The 27838-nt window shown below is 46.2% G+C and overlaps 1 protein-coding gene across 1 annotated transcript in view; it reads left to right on the forward strand.

Annotated features, from left to right (window-relative positions):
- The window catches only part of KDM4A (lysine demethylase 4A), a 460608-nt gene that overhangs the window by 18559 nt on the left and 414211 nt on the right, over positions 1–27838 (forward strand). Inside the window, exons 2-3 of the mRNA XM_069227816.1 lie at positions 3369–3540; positions 9377–9552. Coding sequence (XP_069083917.1) covers positions 3403–3540; positions 9377–9552 — 314 coding nt within the window. The 5' untranslated portion in view covers positions 3369–3402. The remainder of the gene's footprint in view (positions 1–3368; positions 3541–9376; positions 9553–27838) is intronic.

Here is a 27838-nt window from a genome sequence, read left to right on the forward strand (position 1 = left end):
TAGTGAACGGAAGCAGTGTTTAGGAAGCCAGGGCTCTTTAGAGACTCGCAAAGCTTATGAAATACCACAATAGTCACACAGTAACTTAGCACACATGAAAGGAACCACACAGTCTTACAAAAATAAAGTACTTTATTATAGTAAAACCACACTATATTATTTATAGGCAGCCCCCCCCCCCCAACTGGAGGTAAGTACACACTATGCATACACAGTAATAATTAGGAATTGTCTTAAGAAACAAGCATTAGTAAGAATTAGTGAAAAATAGTTAGGACCTTGGGTGAAGACCGAACTATATACTAAAATAGTGGAATGCGAAGTGAAATCCCCCACCCAAGGATATGGAGTCGTTGGAGGGGAGCTAGGGACCCAAGAGGTGAGTACCTAAGTGACCCCATCGCCCAGAAGTGCAGAGGTCAGTACCTGGTCTTTCCAAGGACTAACAAGGGGACTTAGAAAATGTATTGTGCAAAAACAGGACAGGTCTAGAAAAAGCCAAAGGTGGATTCTGGCAGAAGAGGACCTGCAAAAGAAGGGGACAGAGCCCAATCCACAGTGGAGTGTCCAGTGGGGGCATGAGCACCTACCCACCTTTCTGCGGATGAGGATCTGGGTCGACAGCTCTGGAGCCCAGGAAATGAGGAGGAGTCAGTGCAGATGGTGTTGATCGTCGTGTTGCAGATGGTCAGTGGCTTAGAATAACCACCAACAAACCTTAGCAAATGCAATAGGAGCAAAAGAAGAGTTGCAAGGCTGAAAAGGACCAGCAAGGCCCAGGGAACTCGAACCTTGGAGGGGAATCTGGGCTAACCTTCAGCAGTCTGTCGAGTCGGCAGAATCCGTCGCAGCCCCACAGGCAACCCACTGGCAGCAGGCACAGTAAGTCACAGTGAGACCTAGTCAGCACACCTGGAGAGGAGTCCAATGTCGCTGGAGAAACAGAGGAGACTGTTCTTGGCAGGATGAAGTGCTGGAGGTCGGGGCTACTTGGAACCTGAAGATCCCTTGGAGCAAGAGTTGCGGTGCAAAGGAGTACTGTCCTAAAAGGAGAGGCAAGAGATTACCACCTCCCAAGTTGGAAAGCTGGCACAGAAGACCAAGGGGATTAGTACAGACCAGCACCTGTGATGCAGGACCCATGCGGTTCCAGAGGAAAGCAGATCCACGCAGCCGGATGTCGTTGCTGTAGGTGCTTGCAGATGCAGGGGAGATTCCTTCTTGGTGCAGGCTGATGTCTCGCTGACCCCAGGGGATGCACAGCTGGGGAAATGTTGCAGTTTCTGGAAGGAGCCGGGTAAACAATGTTGCAAGGTGAGGTTGTCTCGAGAGTTGCAGTATTGTTGGTTCCTGAAGAGTCAAGTTGCGGTTCCGAGTGGTCTGAAGTAGAAGTAAACGATGCAGAGGAGTCCTTTTGGAGTCTTGCATGTTGAACCTGGGGACCCACCCTCAAGGAAGTCCCTAAATAATGGTAACGGGGTTTGGTCTCCTTGCAAGATGACCACCTACCTGGAGGGCGTCACCTGCCTGACCTGGCCACTCAGATACTTCCAGGGGCCTCTGCACATCTTTGGTTCAAGATGGCCACCTGGAGGAGCTCTGGGCACCCCCCCCCCCGGGGTTGTGATGGACAGGGGAGTGGTCACTCCCCTTTCCTTTGTCCAGTTTCGCGACAGAGAAGGGACCAGGGGTTTATGCAAGGAGGGCACCAAATGTGCCCTTTAAAGCAAACAGTGGCTTGGGGAGGCTACCCCTCCCAAGCCTTGTAACACCTATTTCCAAGGGCGAGGGTGTTGCCTCCCTTTCCCACAGGAAATCCTTTGTTCTGCCTTCCCCCCTACTTGAGCTAGTCATTCAACAGGAAGGCAGAAGCCTGCCTGAGGGTTTGCAGGGGCACGGGCTGCCTGGAAAACCATAGAAGACTGGTAGGAGCAATAGTGGGAGGGTCCTCTACGGAACCCCCAGAGTGCATGGAATCATGCAACCAATACTGGCAACAGAATTGGGGTATGAAACTGACATGTTTGATACCAAGCATGCCCAGGTTTGGAGTTACCGTTATGTAGCTGGACACAGGTGACCTGTGTTCAGTACACAGGTAAAATGGCTTCCCTGCACTTACAAAGTCCAGTGTAATGTAACTGGAATTCGTGGGGGCACCTCAATTCATGAAGGGGACCTGCACCCTGCCCTCTGGGATAGAAGGGCCTACCATAGGGGTGACTTACAGTGACCTGCTGCAGTGACCTTTGGTGAAAGGGTGCATGCACCTTATCGCACAGGCTGCAATGGCAGGCTTGCAGACACATTTTGCATGGGCTCCCATGGGTGGCATGATACATGCTGCAGCTCATGGGGGGGACCCCTGGTCCCAGTGCCCCGGGTACCGAAGTACCATATACTATGGACTTATAGGGGTATGCCAATTGTGGGGTGCACAAAGGTCCTAGTCAACCACATTTTTAGGAAGAGAGCACAATCACTGGGGTCCTGATTAGCAGGATCCCAGTGAAAACAGTCTAAGCGCACTGATGACAGGACAAATGTGAGGGTTACCATGCTAAAAAGTGTGACTTTCCTGCAATTGCCATTTGGTGAATGGCAGGACAGTGGGCTTTGGGTTTCTCTTGTTTAACTTAAGGATGTTTCTAGGTCAGGTGTGTCCTTTTGTCTGTCCTTGATTACTGCTTTTGAAAGGCTGATAACAGGTAGATGCAGTGATCCAATGCTTAATTATGCCCATGTGATGGATGCTTCATCTTGGTGATGGCCCCAGTGCTACCTGCTTCCAGGCTGTGCCTGGCGTCTTGAGAAGGACACTTGAAAGAGAACCACCCCAGATTGGTTCTGAAGTTTGAGACCGTGGATCCACATCACCGGTCTATAAAAATGTGTTTAAAAGTGGAACCCAGACCCCACTCCCCCTTTGTTCAGTCTCCTGTTTATCTTGATCAAGTAGAGGGGTACTTTTCCAGTACTTGGAGAGAAGCTGTGTAACCTTCCTAGGCTGATGTTGCCCAGAAAGCCTGTCTCTCAGAGATGAGGGGCATCACTTGAAATCTGCACTTTTTGCAGGAGCTGCAGATCTGCCTACTGCTCCAGAGGCTGTTCTAGACATTTTCAAGTGGACGGATATTGGTTAGGAGGGTAGATGTTGAACTAGTGGGAAGACAGAAAGGCAGTGTGATAGGCAGCATAGGAGTATTAATTGTTGTCAACTGGTGCATGTTGGGTGATATTTGTGATCATCCCATCTACTGAAGGAGACTGTTTAAAAGAGAAAATGGTGTGACCACTTTTAAGTTGTATTTTATTGTCTGTAGTAATAAAATGTTTTTTTTTTATTTTTTTATTTTTTTACCTCCTAGTCTTCCATAACATAAGAGATTTTCCATCGTGACTATGGCGGCTGATCCAGAGAATCCAAACCCCGGTTCGCGGATTATGACCTTCTATCCCACTATGGATGAATTCCGTAACTTCAGCCGCTATGTTGCTTATATCGAGTCACAAGGAGCTCATCGAGCAGGGCTGGCAAAGGTAAGACGATCACAGCATTAGCAAAGCAAATCTGTGCCCTATAACACAGGAACAATTTGGTTAATTAAAGCATTACAGTTTGAATGTAATTACGGATATGTGTTAAGAATCCTCTTGCCAAGCACTTTGGCAAAATGGTGATTTCTTGCATGTATTGGAGGAATTTACATTTCAAGAAAGACTGTACTATGCTAAATGGAAGCGCTCCTGAGTGTGTTTTTTTTTTGTTTTTTTTTAAATCTGCATTCACAGCTTATAAAGGGGAGAGCAAAACAGGGATGGAGGGACAAGAATACAATGGAGGGGCCGAGGAGTTCAGTGAGAGGGCGCATACAAGGAAGAGCAAGCAGCACACAAGGGAGAGAACAGCAAGGGGACGGGGGAATGCTATTTGTCGTGCAGAAGCTCATGAGGGACAAAGCTGGAGAATGCATATACACTCATGGAGTACTTAACCATAAAGAAGAAAGTAGTTCCCTTTAACTGGGCAGTGGAAAGATACAAGTCAGCCAATCAAAAGGATAGTAAAAATGGTATACTATGGAAGGGAGGGGTGGAGATCGGGGATGGGGAGGGTGGTTGCGGGAGGATGCTAGCACCAGAAGAAGGCAAACCATTTAATAAGAAGCTAGCAAACAAGTGGGTATTTTTGGCATTTTTTTGCCACGAAATACATTTGTCAGGTTGGTTTTGGCAGTCAGGAGAAAGTCATTCTTGGTGAAAAATCTGTCACAACAGAATGAATGAAACAGATGTGTCAAAGCCAGTTTCTTTTAGTTATTTATTCATGTGTAACACCTAAAACCCATGTAATGGCTGGATGGTCTTGTCCATGGTTGTGAAATTGCCTGTTAATACATGTTGTTGGTACACGTCGAAGGTTGGATATGATTGTGGACTAATAAATGAACTCAATCTTGTCAATCAGATGCACAGCTACAGTGCCTTGTAAAGATGATCTTGTAGGATGTTGGCTCTATATATACTGTCTCAATGTGAGAGATAGTGTGCACAGAGTCCAAGGGTTCCCCTTAGAGGTTGATAGTGGCAACATTAGAAAATGCTAATGCTCTATTTTGTGGTAGTGTGGTCGAGCAGTAGGCTTATCAGAGGGTAGTGTTAAGCATTTGTTGTACACACACAGGCAATAAATGAGGAACACACATACTCAAAGACTTCACTCCAGGCCAATAGGTTTTTATATAGAAAAATATTATTTTCTTAGTTTATTTTAGAACCACAAGATTCAGAATTCAAGTAAGTACATAAATTGTAAGGTACTTGACATAGGTAAATATAGAACTTTGTATTAAAACAGTAATGTACACAGTTTTGTCAAAAATGGCAATAAGCTATTTTAAAAGTGGATACTTAGTTAAAAAATCAACAGTACAAGATAGTTTTTCAGGTAAGTAAAGCACTTACAAGTTCAGTCTCCGGGGCATAGGCAGCCCACCGTTGGGGGTTCAAGGCAACCCCAAACACCCCGCACCAGCAACACAGGGCCGGTCAGGTGCAGAGGTCAAAGTAGGACCTAAATAACATAGGCACCTATGGAGACTATGGGTGATCCGGTTCCAGTCTGCTAGCAGGTAAGTACCTGTGTCCTTGGGGAGAAGACCAGGGGGTTTTTGTAGAGCACTGGGGTGGGGGTGGGTCACAAACAAGCACACAAAATACACCCTCAGCGACACAGGGGCGGCCGGGTTCAGTGTGTGATGTAGGTGTCAGGTTTTAGATAGAAATCAATGGAGGGACCCGGGGGGTCACTCTGGCATTGCAGGCAGGACACAGGGGGGGCTTCTTGGGCCAGCCACCCACTGGGCAACGATGAGGGCCGCCTGCTGGTTACTCCTGCACCGGTAGTTGGTTTCTCTCCGGCCTGGGGGCTGTGGGTGCAGTGCTTCTTCCAGGTGTCGGGTTCTTTGTTACCGGGCAGAAGCCTCTGGATTCTCTCTGCAGGCGTTGCTGTGGTGGTGCAGGGAGGTCATCTCAGGGTGCCCACTTCATTGGAGTCGCCTGGGGGTCCTCTCTGCAGTGTTGGTTTCTCTGGACACAAGTTGGGGGCATCGGGTGCAGAGTGTTGGGGACTCATGCTTCCGGAGTGAGGCTGGAGGCCCTCTTAAAGAAGGTTGTTTCTTTGTTGCTTGGACAGAGCTGCTGTCCATGGGAGTTTCTTGGTCCGTTGAGTGCAGGGAAGTCCTCTGATTCAGCAGGGGCCGCTAGTCCTGCTGGATGCATCGTTGTCGCAGGTTCTTTGAGTCTGGAGACAGGCCGGTAGAACTGGGGCTAAGTCAGTTGTCGTCTCTGTCATTTCTGCGGGCCTTCAGGTCAGCAGTCCTTCTTCTTGTAGGTCATCAGGAATCTGGTTTCCTGGGTTCAGTGTCACCCCTAAATACTCAATTTAGGGGTGTGTTTAGGTCTGGGGACAGTAGCCAATTGCTACTGTCTCTGAGGGTGGCTACACCCTCCTTGTGCCTCCTCTCTGTAGGGAGGGGGGGGGGACACATCGCTAATCCTATTGGGGGGAATCCTCCAAAGCGAGATGGAGGATTTCCTAAGGGCGGGGTCACCTCAGTTTAGGACACCTTATGGGCTGTCCTTGCTGGAGGGTGACTCCTCCTTGTTTATCTTATTATCTCCTCCAGACTTGCTGCCAAAAGTGTGGGCTGTGTCCGGGGGGGGGGGCATCTCCAGTAGCTGGAGTGCCTTGGGGCTCTGTAACACCAGGCTTGAATCTTTGAGGCTCACCGCCAGGTGTTACAGTTCCTGCAGGGGGAGGTGTGAAGCACCTCCACCCAGTACAGGCTTTGTTCCTGGCCACAGAGTACACAAGGGCATTTACCCCATGTGGCCAGAAACCCGCCTGGATGTGGCAGGCTGGCAGAAACTGGTCAGCATAGCACCAGTAGTGGGCTGATATACAAGGGGAACTCTAAGATTCCCTCTGTGTGCATTCCTCAATAAATCCCACACTGGCATCAGTGTGGATTTATTGTGCTGAGAAGTTTGATACTAAACTTCCCAGTATTCAGTGTAGCCATTATGGAGCTGTGGAGTTTGTTTGACAAACTCCCAGAACACTCTTTATGGCTACCTTGCAGTTACAATGTCTAAGAATTGGCTTAGACACTGTAGGGTCATAGTTCTCATGCAGCTATGCCCTCACCTGTGGTATAGTGCACCCTGCCTTAAGGCCTGCTAGAGGGGTGACTTACCTATGCCACAGGCAGTGTGCGGTTGACATGGCACTCTGAGGGAAGTGCCATGTTGACTTAGTCATTTTCTCCCCACCAGCACACAAGCTGTGAGGCAGTGTGCATGTGCTGAGTGAGGGGTCCCTAGAGTGGCATAATACATGCTGCTGTCCTTAGAGACCTTCCCTGGCCACAGAGCCCTTGGTGCCAGGGGTACCATTTACAAGGGACTTATCTGTCTGCCAGGGCTGTGCCAATTGTGGAGACAAAGGTACAGTTTAGGGAAAGAACACTGGTGCTGGGGCCTGGTTAGCAGGGTCCCAGCACACTTTCAGTCATAACTAGCATTAATAAAAGGCAAAAAGTTAGGGAAAACCGTGCCAACAGTGGCATTTTCCTTCAGATATGATGACATGAAATGGCATTTGTAAATACTTTATGCGGTTAATTTCCAGTAACAATACCTCATTAGGAAAAGCGCTGCAACCTAAAACCCAGGGTTTGACTCTCTGACCGAGCATTGTAGAACACTGATCAATCTTAAAGGAATACTCTTAGCTTAGGATTCAACCATTAGATCTAAAGCTGTTCCTTTGCTAACTGACCTATACTGAATCTATTGTGTAGACAGTGCTGTGGCAGTCTGTTTTATCTCCGTTCTTTTTGTGTCCTTCTTCTGGGAAACATAACTGAGAATGTTGGGTCCTTCCTCTAACATTGTATTGATGCTCATTCATCAGTGTCCTTCACCTATATTAGTTCTTCTAAAGGATTTCATAGGGTGCGCCACTTCTTGATCTCAGACTATTAGAACTCAATAAGACATCAGGTGTTCTGTGTTTAGGGATGCCCATGAAGATCACTCCATTATCTCCTCCAGTCTCCAATCTCGCCCTTACACCAAAAGATGAGGAAAGGACCCTAGTTAAAGCGGTCTCGTGGTCCATTACACCGGAGAGCCTCTCTACCGTGGCCGAGAGTGAAAGCGCCTCTAAGCCTGGCCTATGATTACTGCCACCACCAATCAGTTCATAGCCTTGAATTGAGGGGTGAGTGGGTCAAGCGCCCATCCTCACTCAGTTTGGGTGATCACTTGGGCGACCATCTTTTGGGTGAACATAGCTCTGCTCTCAAACTGCACTGTAAAAACTTGCAGTGGGCTCACAAATTATCAATAAATTATTTCCACACCAATGTTTCTCTTTGATACAAAGAAGAAAGTGGGGGTGGGGATTCTAGCTTCTACCCTTCTCCAGTTTGAGCTGTAGGACTAAATCTGTTACGGAAGCAGAAGGATTGTGCTGGGTGACACACATGGAGACACAACCTTCACATCAGCATGGAGTTGTGCTCCAAATGCTCTACATAGAAACCCTGTATTTTGTATTTCAGGTTATCATTTGTTTCACACAGGAGCCTTGAGAGTGGCAGGATGAGCTTCAACGTACCAGTGAAAGCTTAGAAAGAAAAATTCAGTGGAGATTTATGTTCTGTTAAGTTGTAGAGCGCACAACACACCCAGCTGGGTATCCGTGCACTGAAGCAGGAGCTGTCTGGGACAGGCCAGGGTCGGGGTTGGTGGAGAGCCAGGTCTTCAGTTCCTCGCCGAATTGAAGACCTGAGGAGGTGGCTCTGATGTGCAGGTCGTTCTAGGAATAAGATGGGAGAAGACTTGACTGCGTATGGGGGGGGGGGGTGGTGAGTAGGAGTTTGGCTGAGCAGAAGTGGCTGTTAAGTTTGTGGCTGTTTATAGGACGCTGTAGTCATCTTCTGTGTGGATTAGAAGTGGTACTGGGCGGATTGACGCTTGGCGGGCCAGGTGTCCAGAGACCGTGACATGGGATGATGAGTTGTGTCCCTGTTTTCAAATTTCTTGCAGAATGTTGGTTGTTTCTGTTTTGCGAACATTGTGATACGGCAGTACAGTGATGAAGAAAGTTAGGGATGGGTTGGTAGATGGTCTGGTAAATAGTCTAATTATTTTTTATAGTAACTAGGTGGGATAAAAACGAACTAAATGAACATACTGCTGTTCCTCCACTATACCCTTCCGTTATCCCCTCCAAAGACAGAATGGGAATTTCCAAGGTTGCGGACGCAGCTACTTATGTCGTTTGCAAGTTTATATGTCCTGTTCGAGGGGATCATGTCCACTGAATATAATAGATGACCATGTGAGGGAAGAAATCACCTCTCGTCACTGCAGAAAGACGAGATGGATGCAAGCCGTACTGGCAGGTGCCAATGTCATGGATGTGTAGTGTAGAATAAGGGAGACGTGGGCTGAGGAAGTGACTCTGTTATCCCCCTGTCTTATATTCAACTCTAACCTTATTTCCAACAGTAAATCTTGGAATTGGATTGCACGGTTGAAAGTGGGAATCTATTCTATAGCTTGTGATGTTCTGGAATATGTGTTTGTCTTAGAACTCAGCGTCTAATGCTGGTGTCCCCAAGGAAGATCTTTCACGAGGACCTAGTGTTTCACTCTGACTTCCCTTCATCTCCCTGTGGTTTTTAGCAGGACCTGTAAAGTGCACTAGATATAGCATGTCTTGTACTGCTGCTTCCAGCTGTTACTGGGTCAGGCATGACCCCACTTGCGTGTTCTAACTAACCTATATTTTGTTGAAATTTAGGTGGTTCCTCCCAAGGAGTGGAAGCCTAGACAAACATATGATGACATCGATGACCTGGTGATTCCGGCGCCCATCCAGCAGCTGGTAACGGGCCAGTCTGGCCTTTTCACCCAGTACAACATACAGAAGAAGCCCATGAGCTTACGGGACTTCCGGCGCATTGCCAACAGTGACAAGTAAGAACTCAGCAAGAGGGTCCTCCCTCTAACTCTTCTCTTTGAGTAGGTCTGGAATGAAAGAGGTATTGCTGCTAGATCTAACTCTTCTCTTTGAGTAGGTCTGGGATGAAAGAGGTATTGCTGCTAGATAGGAGTAAAGTAACCTTTGTACACCCTTCAGCAAAGCAGCACACAAAGGGATATGTGCCCAGATTCAGCAAAATGATAAATCAGTCTTTGTCCTACTGCAATCCAGTGCCTTGGACAGCAGATCTTTAGCAGCTCGAGGAAGGTGCCCTGCCCAGTTGGCAACAAGGGGGTGCAGAAATCTGTGTCCATCTATAAGGAGGCCTCTGTACACACAATGGTATCTTTACATTGTGCTTTCATATAATGCTGTGCTTCACAAGAATCATTTCATTGGTCTATATCGATGACAGATACAGTCCCTTATGCGTAGATGAGGCAGTCTGAGCTTAAGGTGGAGAGCGACATAAGTGAGCTCATGAGGTGATGCACGTACTGCAGTACTGGGGGTGGTTTAGGTTTCTAGCTGAAGGGGTGCGATTTTGAGTCCTTTTGGAATTCATGCAGGTCAGATGTGGATCTGATGGGGACATTAAGTTCCAGAAGCAGAGGCACATATTATGCAGGAACACCACCAGGATTGGCTCACCTTGTGTTTGTGTACTTAATCATCCTTGCAACAACCTGCTTGTCTCCCATGTACACAGTAAATGCCTGCAAATTGGCCATATGTCATGCCTGACCCAATCAGCCCGTCCTGGCGTTCTAGCCTATCGTGTGGCTGGGGCTTGCAGTTTAGCATTTGCTTTAATAAATATGGGCTAAAAAATCCCAGCTTATGAAGTACTGTTGGCTAAAGAGTGAGGGCTTTCATGTCACACATGACATGGAGCCTCTTGTCGGCCAAGGTAGCTTGGTCTTCTCTGACTATACAGGTTACGGTGTGTTGAGGGCATTTGAAAGTGATGCATATATATTGGAAATAGATTTCAGAAGCAGCTGGGGTGTGGGGGGTGGTATGCCAGGCCAGAGACTTAATTGAGGTTGCTCAGCTTCAGAGCCTGCACAAGGTCCTGCGATATTCTGGAATATTCTAGATATGAAGGGATCACTGAAAAAGGGCGAGCGTTCCTTGGCTCTTTTCCAGCATAAATAGTCCCTACTGCAGGGTTAGGACAATACAAAGCGTTATAATGCAGCGCATAAGGTGTTGCTTTTAGTACTTTCTTTACTGTCTTTTTCGTGAGCCATGTCACTTTCTGTGCTTACTGTCTCTTCTGGTGGCATAAGACAGATTTTTCCCCCTTGCATGTGACTTGGAAAAGTTAATTGTTATCCATATTCTGTTGCGTTTATTATTTTTGTGTTTCATACGCATTAGTCTGTCTCTTCCGAAACGTTAAAATGTAGAGATTTATAATTAACATTTAACTGGGAGGCACCATTTTCCATGTTTATTCTAGCATTGAATCCAGTTAGTTATATTTTGGTACTAAAATCACTTTGCCTGTAAAGGCCCCATTTTAATTCACCAAAATGAAAAACAAAGCAGTCAGTGATGCTGATGCACACTGCATCTTTAAGGCTCCAGTGAGGGTGGAGCATTGGACTTCAGTTTAGTTAATTGTGACGGTATGGCCAGAGGGTCTCTCTAAACAATGCTCATGGTTTGAATGTCAATGATATCCATGTTCCACGACTCAGATTCCAAGGATGGCATGTCCTTTCATATTCTTAGCCATTAGAATGGCAGATTCGTCCCTTTACCTAACCTCTCCTAGTTATGGCTTGTTTGTCCTATAGTGGGATTGTTTCTGGAGTTACTGATTCCACATGTTTACTTTTTAGGAATGGGAAGAGCTGGCAGCTTCCCCTCTCCCCACATCTAGAACAACTTTCAGGAAGGATTTTGGAGAAGTAATTAATATGTGCCTTGTCCATTGCGGCCAAAGCCAACCTGCATGAAGGAAAAACAGTTTTGTGGCGCATCCTCACGAGGTCCAACTAGACAATGCCATTTACTCTGTACCAATAAACCAAACATTCTCACACACACAAATACACTTTCATCCTACTGCTCACACACACAAATTCACCATCATCTCTCTTCCCCCCAAGCCCCATTCTTTTGCACGTATCCCACATACACAGAGCAGGCAAAATACCCCAGTTTCCGCAGCTGGAACAGCCTTCAAATTGGAAAAGCTGGGGGCATACTACACCTAAGAGTACACATAAAGCGGCCTGTGCTCCTGGACTCGATCCACCGTAGCCTCCGCCATTCACCACGTAGCCTGTTTTGGGAGCAGTAGCCACCCTCACTCACTAACATGGTTTTGAGTTCTGCCCTGACATTGGAGTAGACATGGGATATAGAACTGTATCCTGCCAAGATGGGGGACTATATTGAATTTGCCTGCTTGCTGAGTGTACCTGAGGAACTACACTGTGCTCATTTGAAAAGCAAACTGGGAAGGGCAGCCCTATTCCAAGCCATGCAGAATACTTCCTTCATGCAGTATGCCAGACTGGGGCAAAGGAGGCATCTTACCCTAGTTGTTTAAATCAATGACTTCTGGCAAGTCACCCTGTCACCAAGACAAAGATGGATTTTTTGATGGCTAGAGATGTTTACCAGTTAAAGGGTATCTTCCTTGACTAAAGAATGCCTGTGCAACATTTGTGTGGATATGCCCAACCCTGTCAATAACCTAGCCCTGTAAAACCTTGCCTGCAGCTGGACATCATTGACCATCAGCACCCTAATTTTTGTGTTTTAGCTGTAGCCTGGTTAACTGTTCCAGAAGGCTCTTGGCACCCTAAAGTTTCACCTTTATTTAGTGAGACCCTTCTTGTTTGGGTGGCGGAATGTTGAGTGATGGGATTTTACTACTTTTTTTTTATTTTTTTTTTACTATGCAGCTAGAGACCACTTACATAGAGGGATAGTTGGATTCAAATAAAGTTACAATGTGTTTTTGTTTTCATGTGGCACCTCTGTCAGGTTAACAAACTGTTTATCAGTGCAGTAAAACCAAAGAAAGACAATATCCTAGTTGAGTTGAGCGCATCTACTTTATACAAAGTGTGCTCATATTCGATTAAAAAGGTTTGATGTCTTTTCTCTGCCCAAAGAGGTACTAGCAGCTTGTTTTAATAATTTGTAGTTTTTTGTTTTTTTTCAGGTCGAGTCCAAGTGTATGACTTCTTGTACACTTCTTCTGTGGGCTTCCAGCTATTTCATTTGTTAGTTTCAGTGTCATTTAAAAATCCTTGCATGCTAGTGGTCAGTCATGCCTCTTTGTCCCTCCTCCTTCAGTGTGGGAGCAGGGACCAACTACTGTATGGTTACACTTAGTCCTGTTTATCTGGTCTGTGAGGCACTTTTTTAAACTTTGTTTCTTGATCCTTTCCAGGGAAACGTCCCTTTTCACTTGCAGGGCATTCTTCCTCTGAGCTTAGCTGTGAACAAGGCTATAAATCAGGTTATCTTGGCCACATTTGGTCTTTGGGGGCTCTCTGTACCATCTCTCAACTGCCTGTCTCCCGCTCTTCCTTGGCTTAGATTTTCTTTACCAAGTGTGCCTGCCTCTGTACTGAGAGCAAGGGCAGAGGGTCGCTTCTAATTGCTTATTGCCTAGGCACCCAGCTCTGCTAGGGCTCCGCAATCCTTCGAGACAGTGTCCAAGTCCTCGGCAGTGCCAGGAACCCCACACACGCTGTCTGCCAAAGCACCTCTGTTCTTGCAGTCAGTACACTGCTGCTCCAGTACTGGGTCCTCGGGCGCAGCTCAGTCAGTGCACCACAGTTCACACACTCAAGCCCTCAGCCTTGCCTGTGCCAGGAACCCCACACGTCTGCCAGAGCACCTCAGTTCTCGCAGTCAGTACACTCTGCTGCTCCAGTGCTGGGACCTAGGGCGCAGCTTCATCAGTGCACCTCAGCTCACACACTGCAAGCCCTCAGCCGTTCCCATGCCTGAACCCCACATACATTGTCTACCAGAGCATCTCAGTTCTTGCAGTCAGTACACTTTGCTGTTCCAGCACTATATCCTCCGGCACAGCTCCATCAGTGCACCTCAGTTCTACACCAATGAGGTCACTTCCTTTTCTATACTATGGCCCGCTCACATACAGTTCCATTACAGCAGCACAATTCTAATATTCAGTCCCACTGCCAAGTCAATACTGACTGATAAGTTAGTTTATTAGTTAATAAAAACCATAAAACATTCCATCTCCCTTGAATGGACCAGGGCATTGTTACCTTAAATTACATAAGAACATAATCTGTGCAAAAGACGCCTAACCCCCAACCCCCCCCCCCCCCCCCCCCCCCCCCAATATGACTAGTTACAAATGTAAAACATGGTTAAAATCATAATTAAATAACATGGAAACATAATCAGTACAATGAAGGCTTTCACCCCAATATCACTATTTATGAATGTAAGGCATGGTTAAAATTGTGTTTAACCCCACTCGCAGCTTCACCAGGGCACCTCCAGGCTACCACTCGGCAACACTGACACGCCAATATTAGGAACCCAATCTGTACTATAGACGCATAACCCCACATATGACTATCATAGGACATGGTTGAAGTCTCGGCTGAGCACAAAATTGCGTGATTTAAGCCCACAAACCACCCCTGGGGCTGACTATGGGCATGTGATTGAAATTATGCCAAGACATTTTCCCTACACCCTCCCTAGGTTCTGCAAGGTTCAGTAAATGAAGTAAACATTTCCAGAAATTGAACCAACCTGATATTTCATTTCTGGGATCAAGCGCTTCAATTAAAGCGTGTCTGCATGTTCTGATCCCTAAGTTAATAAATTAGTTTTTCAGCATTTTTTCCTTTGAATGGCCAGGGCTGGGCAAATGCAAACCACATGCTCAAATGTTTCTACTGCCTGATGGCATAAGCGGCATTCCTGATTAACTCTTTATGTCTCATTCTTCCATTTAGGCAGTCTAGCGTAGGCATCTCACCCAGCCTCAATTTTAGAAAGTGATGTTTAATTTTTGAGGCATAGGGTGCAGCTATCAACAAAAATTCCCTGTTTGTATATGATTTCAGGACTAACCAGCCATGGGACCTTTTGGCCAGTTCCTCCCTGTCTTCTAGCCAGCTATGTAATTTACCTAATTTATTCGCAATTTTTTTAAATGCTGGGCAGGACAGTGACTGGTCCCATGCATTGACCCGATCCAGCCGCTTGAGGCTTTTTTCCAGGTATTCCTTATACTTACTATTGCCCCTTCCAAAGTTGATTTTCTGCCATACTAGTTTAGCCAGCGTCCCATCTGAGGCATGCCGCAGTTTATAACAGCATTTGACAACCGCCGCTGGTCTAGCTAGAGTCTGCTTTACTAGAAAGAATTCTAATCTGACCTGGGCTGGTGATGCCTCTCTGGGCAGTTGGAAGACATGCTTTGTGTCTTCACCAAGAGCCTTTCCAGGAGTATTGCCTCCATCCCCCTTGTTATTTCCGTGCCGTGCCAAGCCAGTACTGGACCCAAAAGAGCAAAAGACAGCTCAGCCAGTGCACCTCAAGTCTAACATCCAATGCCACTGTTGATGGGAACCACCACAGCTCCACCAGAATCCATCAAATTGAACATTCAGCCAACATTTCTTCTCAGTACTAAGGCTCACACACACATGCTTTCAGGACTCCTCGCTTCTGTGGTTCTGAGGCAATGCCACTCCCATACTGGGCCCCACTCACAGCTTCACCAGGGCACCACCAGGCTAACATTCGGCAACACTGACACGCCAATATTTGGTTCCACGCACAGCTCCATTAACATACCTCGCTTCTGACCTGGTGTGCCCGTTACTATTCCAGTACTGCAGCCCACATACAGCCCTTGTCAGTGCACCTCAGCCCTAAACTGCAGCGTCCCATTATTCGGACACCAGGAATTACACAGCACTCTATTTCTCATTCCTCACCTGCAGCCTTTGTTATTCCAATACTGGGCCGGGACACTGCTCTGTCTGTACCCCCAAACCTGATCTGCAGCCCCCAATATTGCTGTATTAAGGTTCAAATACAACTCTGCTAATGCACCTCCTGCTGTTCTGCAGTGCCCCCTGCTGTTCCACACCCTGACTCCTGTTTGAGGACCTGGGGAACTCAATTAAATCTATTCTTAGCTGTCATCTTTATTTGGGCCGGTCTGTTTCACCTATCTCACTCTGTTCTTTCCTTTACTCTGTTTACTCTCAATGTTTTATTTCTCCCCAACTTTTCACCTCTTTAAATCCACTCGTTAACAGTTTTGCTTTTTCTTTTCTTTTTTTTTTTTTAAACTGTTTTTTTCTACTCCGCTCTTTTTTTTTTTTTTTTTTTTTTTTTTTCAATTTCCCTCTTCCTTTTGCTACCTCCTATTTCAAACTCGCAAAAACTTGGTTATTTCTTTCCTTGTTTCGTTACTCTTTTTTTTTTTCTCCATCAGGTGTTCATTCTTCCACTATTTTTTTTCTCTTCTCTTCCCTTCATTCTTTCTTTGTCTCTTTTTATTTGCTCTTTCCTTTGACTAGGTATGCATCATTTCACTTTTCTTTCTTTCTCTTGTGTTTTTCTTATCTTTATTTGTCAATTTACGCTTTACCATAAATCCCTCTTTTTTCCGTCTATATGTGGAAGCCACGAGTTACTTCTCGGGCCCGAACTGTGTGTCTGTGGGATAAGTGCCCTGGTTCATTCGCTGCTTTTTTTTCTCTCACCATATATTTTTTCTCTAATGTTCATTTTTCTTTCTTTTCACACTTCTTTCATTTTTGCCTTTTAATCTTTTGTTCGCTAGCGTCCTTCCCTTTTTTCCTTTGTCTCACATGTTTGCTGTATTTCTTCTTAGCTGTTTTCATTTTCTCGTTCTTTCTTTACCTGTTTTCTTTTATTTTTTTGCGACCCCTTCTCTTTCTTCCTTTTATCTGTTGTATTCCTCTCGCTTATTTTTCTCTGCCCCCTCTGCTTTCTCTCATGAGGCCTAGTTCTCAATAAAGCAACAGGTGCAGTGACACCAGGGCCCTGAGACCTATGGGCCTCACTCAACTCTAATGACTGCTATATTTTCTTACCGAAATGCCAGTGAACCATTTTCCTTTCTTAGTCCAAGGCCCATGACACCGTTACTGCGCCACTTGCGCTCTCCATCTTTACTCTTGACTCCCTCTTTCCTTTCACCCTCCAATCCGTCCCAAATTATATTTTAGTTATGGTGTTTTGAGCATTACACTCTAATGCCAAAAATGTATTTCTGATAAAGGTTTATGTGATAATTGTATATGTTTTTAAGAGGAGGAAGGTAAATGGAAGTGCTTTAATTGAATGCTGGGCCACTGGAATTATATGGCAGGAAAAGGCGAAATTATGAGACAGGGTTGACCAATTTATGTGGCAAGAAAAATCCAGTTATGAATTTACAATGCCAATAGCTCTAACTCCAGGAAATGCGACAGCTGTTTGTAAGGAAATGCCTCCTTGGCATGGTTACCCCCCTGACTTTTTGCCTTTGCTGATGCTAAGTTTTGATTTGAAAGTGTGCTGAGGCCTGCTAACCAGGCCCCAGCACCAGTGTTCTTTCCCTAACCTGTACTTTTGTTTCCCCAATTGGCACGCCCTGGCATCCAGGTAAGTCCCTTGTAACCGGTACCACTGGTACCAAGGGCCCTGATGCCAGGGAAGGTCTCTAAGGGATGCAGCATGTCTTATGCCACCCTGGGGACCCCTCACTCAGCACAGACACACTGCTTACTAGCTTGTGTGTGCTAGTGAGGACAAAACGAGTAAGTCGACATGGCACTCCTCTCAGGGTGCCATGCCAACCTCACACTGCCTACAGGTATAAGTCACCCCTCTAGCAGGCCTTACAGTCCTAAGGCAGGGTGCACTATACCATAGGTGAGGGCACCAGTGCATGAGCACTGTGCCCCTACAGTGCCTAAGCCAAACCTTAGACATTGTAAGTGCAGGGTAGCCAAAAGAGTATATGGTCTGGGAGTCTGTCATGCACGAACTCCACAGCACCATAATGGCTACACTGAAAACTGTGAAGTTTGGTATCAAACTTCTCAGCACAATAAATGAACACTGATGCCAGTGTACATTTTATTGTAACATACACCCCAGAGGGAACCTTAGAGGTGCCCCCTGAAACCTTAACCGAGTATCCGTGTAGGCTGACTGGTTTTAGCAGCCTGCCACACTAGAGACATGTTGCTGGCCACATGGGGAGAGTGCCTTTGTCACTCTGTGGCCAGTAACTAAGCCTGTACGGGGTGGAGGTGCTTCACACCTCCCCCTGCAGAAACTGTAACACCTGGAGGTGAGCCTCAAAGGCTCACCCCCTTTGTTACAGCACCACCGGGCACTCCAGCTAGTGGAGTTGCCCGCCCCCTCCAGCCACTGCCCCACTTTTGGCAGCAAGGCCGGAGGAGATAATGAGAAAAACAAGGAGGAGTCACTGGCCAGTCGGGACAGCCCCTAAGCTGTCCTGAGCTGAGGTGACTCTGACTTTTAGAAATCCTCCATTTTGGAGATGGAGGATTAGGATAGGAATGTGCCCCCCTCCCCTTGGGAGGAGGCACAAAGAGGATGTACCCACCCTCCGGGCTAGTAGCCATTGGCTACTAACCCCCCAGACCTAAACACGCCCTTAAATTTAGTATTTAAGTGCTCCCGGCACCTAGGAACTGAGATTCCTGCAACCTAAGAAGAGGACTGCTAAGCTGAAAAACCCTGCAGAGAAGATGGAGACACCAACTGCTTTGGCCACAGCTCTACTGGCCTGTCTCCCCCTTCTAAAGACACTGCTCCAGCGACGCTTTTCCCAGGGACCAGCGACCTCTGAATCCTCAGAGGACTGCCCTGCTCTAGAAGGACCAAGAACTCCCGAGGACAGCAGCTCTGTTCACCCAAGACTGCAACTTTGTTACAAAGGAGCAACTTTAAAACAACTTGCGTTTTCCGCCGGACGCGTGAGACTTGCTACTCTGCACCCAACGCCCCCGGCTCGACTTGTGGAGAACAAACACTTCAGGGAGGAATCCCCGGCGACTGCGAGACCGTGAGTAGCCAGAGTTGCCCCCCCCCCCCCCCCCCACCCCCCTGAACCCCCACAGCGATGCCTGCAGAGGGAATCCCGAGGCTCCCCCTGACCGCGACTGCCTGCTCCTCAGATCCCGACGCCTGGTGAAGACTCTGCACCCGCAGCCCCCAGGACCTGAAGGATCCGAACTCCAGTGCAGGAGTGACCCCCAGGAGGCCCTCTCCCTTGCCCAGGTGGTGGCTACCCCGAGGAGCCCCCCCCTTTGCCTGCCTGCATCGCTGAAGAGACCCCTTGGTCTACCATTGATTCCTATTACAAATTCTACGCTTGTTTGCATACTGCACCCGGCCGCCCCCGTGCTGCTGAGGGTGTACTTTCTGTGTGGACTTGTGTCCCCCCCCCCCCCCCCCCCCTGGTGCCCTACAAAACCCCCCCCTGGTCTGCCCTCCGAAGACGCGGGCACTTACCTGCTGGCAGACTGGAACCGGGGCACCCCCTTCTCCATTGAAGCCTATGCGTTTTGGGCACCACTTTGACCTCTGCACCTGACCGGCCCGGAGCTGCTGGTGTGGTAACTTTGGGGTTGCTCTGAACCCCCAACGGTGGACTACCTTGGACCCAAACTTGAACCCCGTAGGTGGTTTACTTACCTGAAAAAACTAACAAACTCTTACTCCCCCCAGGAACTGTTGAAAATTGCACTGTCTAGTTTTAAAATAGCTATATGTGATTTATGTGAAAACTGTATATGCTATTGTGATTATTCAAAGTTCCTAAAGTACCTACCTGCAATACCTTTCATTTGAAGTATTACATGTAAATCTTGAACCTGTGGTTCTTAAAATAAACTAAGAAAATATATTTTTCTATACAAAAACCTATTGGCCTGGAATTGTCTCTGAGTGTGTGTTCCTCATTTATTGCTTGTGTGTGTACAACAAATGCTTAACACTACTCCTTTGATAAGCCTACTGCTCGACCACACTACCACAAAATAGAGCATTAGAATTATCTCTTTTTGCCACTATCTTACCTCTAAGGGGAACCCTTGGACTCTGTGCATGCTATTTCTTACTTTGAAATAGTGCATACAGAGCCAACATCCTACACTGTTGCATTGCAAATGCTTGTTAGTTACCTGTAGATTTAAATTAGTTCATCTGAAAATATCCCCCAACTGGACTTTGAATGCTATTTACTGTGTTGCGTTGTATCTGGGTTTCCAATCTCTATCACATCCTAGAGTGAGCCTTAAATACTGTGCAATGCTACCCATGGAGATGCAAGTACCCAAAGGGAGTAACTTAACTGTCCAGTGAAATCTGTCCCTATGGGCCCCAGTAGGGCCCATGCTGGAACCTGCTGAGCAGTAAATCTTGGCAGCAGCAAAACCCGAGGCATCTCTAAAATTTGCCTATGTTCAACATTGTTCAAATCAGCAAAAATACAAAATCCTGGAGGTAAATCAATGTTACCTTCATGAAAGATTCCCCAAATATCTCATCTCAGGTAAGAGATACCAGGAACCTATTGGGATGGTACTAGGCCACGACTGGTTTACATCTACTTTCTAAAACGTTTTGCATATTGACACCCAACATACTTGGTATGAGCCCATATAAACAGTTAGGAGCTTTGATCCCCCTGGGATCAGTGTTACCTATGCTAGAGACTCTGAATTAGCTGGGAATTTGACAGCTCATATTGCTGAACCACATTTGCTATATTTGCTCAAAAAATATTGGCTAGATCGCTTTCAAAAGGCATGAAAAGTTAGTTAAGCGAAACTAAGCGGCCTCGTCTAAGGAAGACTAGCAAGCAGTAACACCAGCCCGTTTTACCTTGAATGGCAAGAGGTATGCTGAAAAAGCGTTGGACAAAGTGTTCTCTGTTTTGTTAGAGTCCTAGCACAGACTAGTGGAGTTGTGTTCACTTCTCACAACTTTCACATTATTCAAGGATCTGTTTTTAGCTTGCTTGCTTGTACGTAGGGTTTACAGTTTTCACTTGGATCTGTCTATAACGGGTAAAACACCACCAGTGAGAATTTGCTTTTCAGTACAAACCAGAAAAGACTGGATTTTGTTCAACTTTTACACCCTATGTTAAGCAGTGTAACTGCAGCCCCCATCTAAGCACTTTTCTGTATTGAAGATCTTAATATGACCCACTCAGGCCATGGAAAGCACTTAATACGCCTATGTGACCTCCCAAGGTCTTTGATTCCCAGGGCCTACATCCTCCCCCATTTAGGAAGCAGGGCTGCTATGCTGTCTGCTCACTCTTCACTGCAGGCTGCTGTGAACTGATGAGCAAGTTTGGAGCTAAACTCTGAGCAGTGCCTTAGTCCAGGGCAAGCAGCAACTCTTATAACCTGCTCCTTCACTGAGTGTGAGAGAGGTCTGCTTTCTAAAAGCGAGAACTGTCACTGCGTATGGATACATCCAGACTGAATTGTCCCGCCATAAAACACTGCACCAAGATTCCTGCTCTTAGGTTTACGTTGCGACGTCCTGAAAAGCGTTCCTGGAAGGATCATAGGAAAGAGGAATATTTGCAGTGTCCCTGCAGGGACCCAGATGGGTATCCATGTGTCTGCTTAAACTGCGCTGCTTTTAGTGCATGCATTAACTCAGAAAATGTAGTAGTTAGTATATGAGCCGTAGACAGCTGAACTCTGAATGCCGAAGAGGCAACCAATGTACTCTGTTTCTTAGTATTTGCTGCAGACAACACAATTTCAGCAAAAATAAGTGGATGGCTCCATTGTTAGCCTATGCATCGACGTGAGATGCATTCATGACCTAACACCAGGATCATCAAGTTCAACTTTTATTCCAACTGCCTTTGTGCGAGCATCAAGTTTGGAAGTTACATTGCCAAAACAAGGCTTGGCACTTGTCAGCATCACCTGCGCAAACTCCTGTGACCACATTTAATGAAAAAAGATCTGTGTTCCTTCTTTCCCACGAGGTGGAAAGTGAAAAAAACAGTGAAGCTTCACATAAACCAACGGGAAAGTGCTCTATGCTGCTTTCACACATGCCCGGGAGGGACATTCTCTGCACTGTTTTCAAATAAACAAAGGCTTACAGTCAATGTGCTGTTTTTTTTTTTTATTATTTTATTTTATTTTTATAGGAAATAAACACAAAATCCCACACACATGCCAATCACTGTAAAATAAACGCCATTCATAGTGTGAACTGTGCAGGCAGATGACCCAAGCCATCCTGCAGGTCATGAGGGTGTTTTAACTACCTCATAGCAGCAACTTTTGCTGTCAGCAAAGTCCTTATAGCTTACAGTATGCATACTAATTCCTAGGCAACCTTCTTCCTGTGTCCAGTTAGAACAGGAACAGGCCCAGCTGATACAGTAATAATATATTTATTATTCCACTCCCTCTTTGAGACAAAAAACAAGGCAGTGTCACACTTGCTTGGAAAACCTGAGCGCCCGCAATACTTCTTCCAAGAACTTCTTAATTTACCCATTTGTTTGAGGAACAGAGCAACAGGAAGGTGTCTCAAGTGCTCATTCATATTTTAGCTCCTACAATTAAAGTGAAAACATATATCCACCCATTTCCATGCTTGACATTGGGCATGACTGGACTCCTGGATAGAGACTTTGAGCGATGAGAAGTTAAGACAGGCAGACAAGTGAGAAAAAATAATTAAAAGTTACTAGAAAGAGCGATTTGATGGATAACTGGAATCAGAACGAATGAGGAAAATATGGAAATGCTTTATAAATACCAGAAAAACTCCTATCCATAATTTTGGACGGAGCATAGAAGATGGAACATTGATAACCACTGTGTGTTTTTTTTTTTTTTTTTTTAAGTAAAAAGAAAACGGCGCTCACTTGAAAATATCCGTCTGGGATTCACAATAAATAAAAACTAAAACAGGAAGGCTATTTGTACATAATGTCATTGTGAGTAGTACTTTTGAGCAGGCACACAACCAAGGCATCGGGAGCGCGCCTCTCGTGCCAGACATCTCCATCCAAGAGTGCATGTCTGACGAGATCCTCATCCGTGCCTTTTCCTTTTAGACATCCACTGAAAGTTCTTTTTTTTTTTTTAAAGAAATGGCGGACATCCTGAAGAGCCTCCACATGTTGCTCCAAAACCTTTTAAACTGGACCCATGCGTCCACCATTGAAAAGGACAGGACTTAACTGTACAGTGGTCACCTGTCGACATCTCATCACTGGGCAGAGGAGAAGCCCTTGAAGGGGCTGCCTGCCTCATCAATGAGTGTCTCCTGAAAGGTGCTTTTTTTTTTTTTAAATGTCTAAAGGAAGCCTCCGTATGGGGGTGGCCACGATCATAGGAAGGATTAACTGATGCCCAGAGAGCGCTGCTGGATTCTGTTAATGATCCCCGATAATACTCCCCCATTCTTTCCATGCCTAGTAAAAGGTAGAAGTCTGTACACCCCCGAGTGCCATAGTTACATTAGTAATTAAGAATTGGGGGCAAATAAGCCAGCTGTCCTGGGGCCTAACGCTTCTCAAATAATTACGATGTGGAAGTCCAGCGTAGGCAGTGTGCTCTACTCGTTGTATTGTTTATATGGATCGTGTAAACGTCATGCTATAATAATGCAGGATAACTGGCTGCAGTCATGTATTGTACAGTTAGAGGATGTGTGAAGAGCACATACAGTGGCAACTTCTTAACTCGCTTGTCCTATCCTGCAGCTTCCTGAAGATGAGTGGAAAGCATGTCTGAACCTCAGCCGGTGCCCTGTGAGCGGTACTGGCCAATGCTTCAAAGTCCATGCACTGTGGATGGCCACGACGCACGTAGGGCGTCTTTAAGGTGGACAGCATCCTAGCGTCGCTCCCCCGCCGGGTAGAAATGAGCTTGAGGGGCCTCCGTACTGAGGGTGGGCCACCTCGTGTTTATGGCCCCCCAAGGTGTGAGGAAGGAGGAGTGAGGCCATAAGGCCTCTTAAGGGGCTACTGGACAGGGCTGGGCCTCTTTAGGTGAACTGCGCGCGAAACCTCGCACCCACCCGAACAACAAAAGGAAAGAGAAGGATGGAAGGGCAGAGAGGGAGCGTAGGCATAACATGACTTTCTTTACAGGAAAACGTAAAAATCGTCGCAAAGCTGAGTTACAGGGCGATCCTAAAGCTTTAAGGTTGACTAAAAGGCCTCCAGATGGTGATTCCTGGAGCCAAAGGTATTCCTCTGGCCACTGGGAGCCTTTACGGCGGGGCCCCGGATGATGTGACGGCGCTCCTTAACCCCCGCAAAGGGGGCAGTTGGAATCCTGAGCAACTGTGGAGACTGGCCGGGGTCTCGCTCTGACTTGTCAGGAGCATGACTAAAATAACAGTGGTAAACCACGATAAAGGAACGAGCTGTAAGATGCGAAGTACGCAGTTGCAGAGAGCACCACACGGAACAGCTCTAGCTTTCTCAGGATGGGTGTCGGCCTTATTCATAAACTCATCTCCGACACCGGGATCGCCTGTAAGCTAACCCTACCTGTGTAATAAATAAACTTGCGACATATTATACCCACAAAACATTGTCCTGGCATTTATTATGTTGCATGCATGAGATTGTGATAAAACGCCAGGGGTACTCAACCCTAAGGGCTGGGGGAAGCAGCGCTATGTACGTGTGCCTGGGGTGTCTTAAGGCAAGGCACCCCAACTGCACGTGGCTGAGTCTCTGCTACTCTCTGAATGGAACCTCCTGCTCTCTTGTGTGTTGTACAACAGCGATTGCTCTCTCTGGCGATGACCCACCTGGGAAGCAAGACCAAACACCATCTTACCACAAAAGAGTTGTTTGCTGACTGTGGTCTGTAAAGTGGCTTTAAAAACGAGCACATTTGGACGAAAAGTGCTAAAAACCACATCCTGTTAGGAGTGCTGGGCATTAGATTGCACTGGTGTGCCCAAAGCCTCTCTGCCCAACACATGGATTTTCGTTCAGTAATTTGTAAGCAAAGTGTGGTACCGAGCGATAAACGTTCATGTATTCCAATACAATTCTTTATCAAAAATCTAGCGAGTAATCCTTCCTAGGCGTAGAGCATCACTTGCTGCACACGCACGCGGGATGCACCTTTAGGCGGGTAATGTCGGTGTTCAGAAGATCGGATGCAGTGTAGACCTGTGGCTAGCAGAGGGATGGAAACCTTCATGTAGAGATGCCTGTGTGGTGGGCGGGCGTAGTCTTTACATTCACAGAGTATTGTGGTGTTGCGTGCGTGGCACTTTCATAGAATTGTCATAATTATTTGCTTTTTTGAAGTGCTCGAGCTGTCAATGAATAAACACATTTAAATGAAAATGAGACCTCGGACCAGCAGTTTTCGTATCGCATTCTTGCATGAGGTGCAGTTTTGTCTGGTGGCATCTGCTGTAAAAATCACAAACGCTGAAGATGAATATTAGAAATCTACGGATTAAACTATGCACGCGTTCACCTGTGTTCTGAGCTCTTTACGCCGCTCTTAGAGATGACGGGGGTGGAGGGGTTGTAATAACAGGAGAGGAGGAGACGATGGATTCAGGCCTAGCAACCGAGAGATGCTCTTACTTGTCGAGTGACAGTAAACAATGACTCATCCACAATTTTCTGTAGAGGAAAGTGTTTTTTCTTTGAGTTAGTTAGGTAAGTACTTCACTGAATCAGAACCCAAGTGTTCTCTATGTAATGCTATTTTAATCCGGATTATATAAAATTCTAACCCAATATACAGATCCTTTGTATGATAATAGTGATAACACTTTTTGAAGCCAGTTTGTAATTATGTGGTATTCGTATAGCCGGAGAGGCAGCAGCCCGCCTGTCTGGGTCAGGGCTAAGCATACAGTTCCGAATGATGGAGACCTGGGTGGGCTCTTGGCGCAGAAATACACTGTTTATTGCGATGTAGCCTTCTTTAAAGAGGTGCTTCTTCAATGCTTTACTACATTGGTGCAGCGTTATGAGTTATGAAAAGTGCTCTCCCAAAGGAAGAAGACCAGATAAAGAAGCGTTTAGATGTGTGCTTGTGCAGTTGAAAATATACCAGAGATCCTTTGTGCAGCCATCAAACGATGGTCCGTACAGGAAATTCTCGGACATAGACAAAAAGTCGACTTCCCCATATGTTGTTGATTCTCTTGGTAGTAGGGCATGATGTGAGAAACTATTCAGGCTTGTTTGCAGATATGAGGTGGCCTGTGGTTGGGACTCTTGCCGTGTCGGAAGGGCTAAGAGGCCAGTATTGTGCGCAAGGCCCTGGAGGCCATGGATACTCCAAGTACCCCCTTACCTGCGGCTCCCTGTTAATTGCATTCATCTCTAAAACAAAAGATCTTAAATAGAGAAGCAATCGTTTATTTCAAGGTTAACTGGTGGAGTGGAAGGAACTAGGAGGCCCTGAGCTTCACTTTAGAAACACGGTCATTTTTAAAGACATCTTGCAGCAAAAGTATAACAATTTAACAGTTGCTTCAGAATTCTAAAAAGTGTATTAAGTTAACATGATGAATCTTTTCACCTAACTATAATTTATTATATCATTGCAATGAGAAGTATTAATTTAAAAGTGATAGTTTTCAAACATGAATTTAGAAACATTTATTCTTACCCCTACCCTGACAAATATGCCAATAGTGAATTAGAGGCAAGTCTGAAGTTCTGTGCACTTTTTGAGTGGCCTGAGTTCCTAATGTACATGAACAACATTATAGTTTATTAAACCAAACACATGAGCAGAGTTTTACAGTGCAGATGCTGATATTTTGCTGTCCTCGTGTGATAATGAAGAAAAATGAGGGAAAGTGAAGCTGAGCAATTGCCTAGGTTCACACAGTTTGGAAAAGTGTGGAAGCCGAGATTTACTCTCAGGTTTTCTAGTTTCACATTGCTCAAGTCAGTCATTAAACGTATATCCTTCACTTCACCTACCCATACCTAACTGCCAATTCCTCTAACTCCTTCGCCCGACCGCCATTCCCCTGGCATCGATGTGGCCCTCGGGCACATCACAGACCAAACATTTTGGCCCCTGGAAAAATATTTGTGAGTACCCATGCTGTAGACCATAATGAGGAAAGAGTTATGTGGTTAGTTCTATAGATGGATTAGAAGACGTAGTGGGTCCTGCCTCTTGGGTCCATGAAGGTCACGTGGACCTAGTGCTGAAGGGGACAAATGGGTAGGTCAGTTGACTGGGCCGAGGGAGTAGGAAGCCCTTATTGTCCATGAATTCCCCATCTCCTGTTTTAAAGTTTCCAAATATGGTTTTAATAGTTGCTGTGTTTTAGATTTTCCACCAAACGATCGTGGATCCGTGGCACTCAAGTAACATTGATGAGTGTTTAGAATGAACACTTTTGGAATATGTCCTTCTTGGAGTGCTTTCCTTCTCCAGTAACATTGCTGAGTATTTAGATTTAACACTTTTGGACTATGTCCTTCTTGGAGTACTTTCCTTCTCCAGTGTCTCGTAACGTTACATTCATGCCCTGTGTAGAAAACTGCCCTGGAAGTGAAACCCACTCAGCATCATTAGTGCTGGGAGTTGCGCTGTATCTTGGATGACAGAATCAGTCTATGGTAGTGGCGTTTAATGTATTTGCTTCACTTGGGGAAGTAATTGAAAGCTTCGCTCTGTGTGTGGGTGGAACATCCAACTGCAGGCGGGCGGAAAACCTTTCAATCATTTTCAAGTGGGTGCTCTTACAGTGAGATCTTGGATTTGTCACCAGAGTTAAATAGTTCACTCCAGCACTGCTCATGCCTTCTTTCTATTTCACGCGAAAGCAGAAAGGCCTGTGGCTGCATCCGCGCATGGGTCATGGAAGCAATTCTGCCCTGCTCTGCCCATGTATAGTGCGTGTAGAGCTCTCTCTTTTGCCTTAGTGAGCCAGCCAAGCGTGGAAGCCCACTAGAGGTGCCATTGTTTTACTGAGTTGAGATGTCAGAGCATCCCTGTTAGGGAGTGACTACTGCTCCCTTATCACAGGCTACACGAGATTTAGTGATGGCAGTATAGTTGGGAGTTCAGGCCTTTTTACCTGGTCTTCTAGAAAGGGGAGACCTAGTGGCTCACTCTTTGGAAAGTCTCAATAGTCTCCATAAACAGGGTCCTTTCATTTTTAGGAAATGCATGGCGGTGGCCTGAATACTTGTGTGCTTGTACATGGTTTCACATATGTGCCTGGACTGACGAATGGTAGAGGCCA

This window comes from Pleurodeles waltl, chromosome 4_1, assembly GCF_031143425.1.
Source record: "Pleurodeles waltl isolate 20211129_DDA chromosome 4_1, aPleWal1.hap1.20221129, whole genome shotgun sequence".
In the NCBI taxonomy this organism is placed as follows: Eukaryota; Metazoa; Chordata; class Amphibia; order Caudata; family Salamandridae; genus Pleurodeles; species Pleurodeles waltl.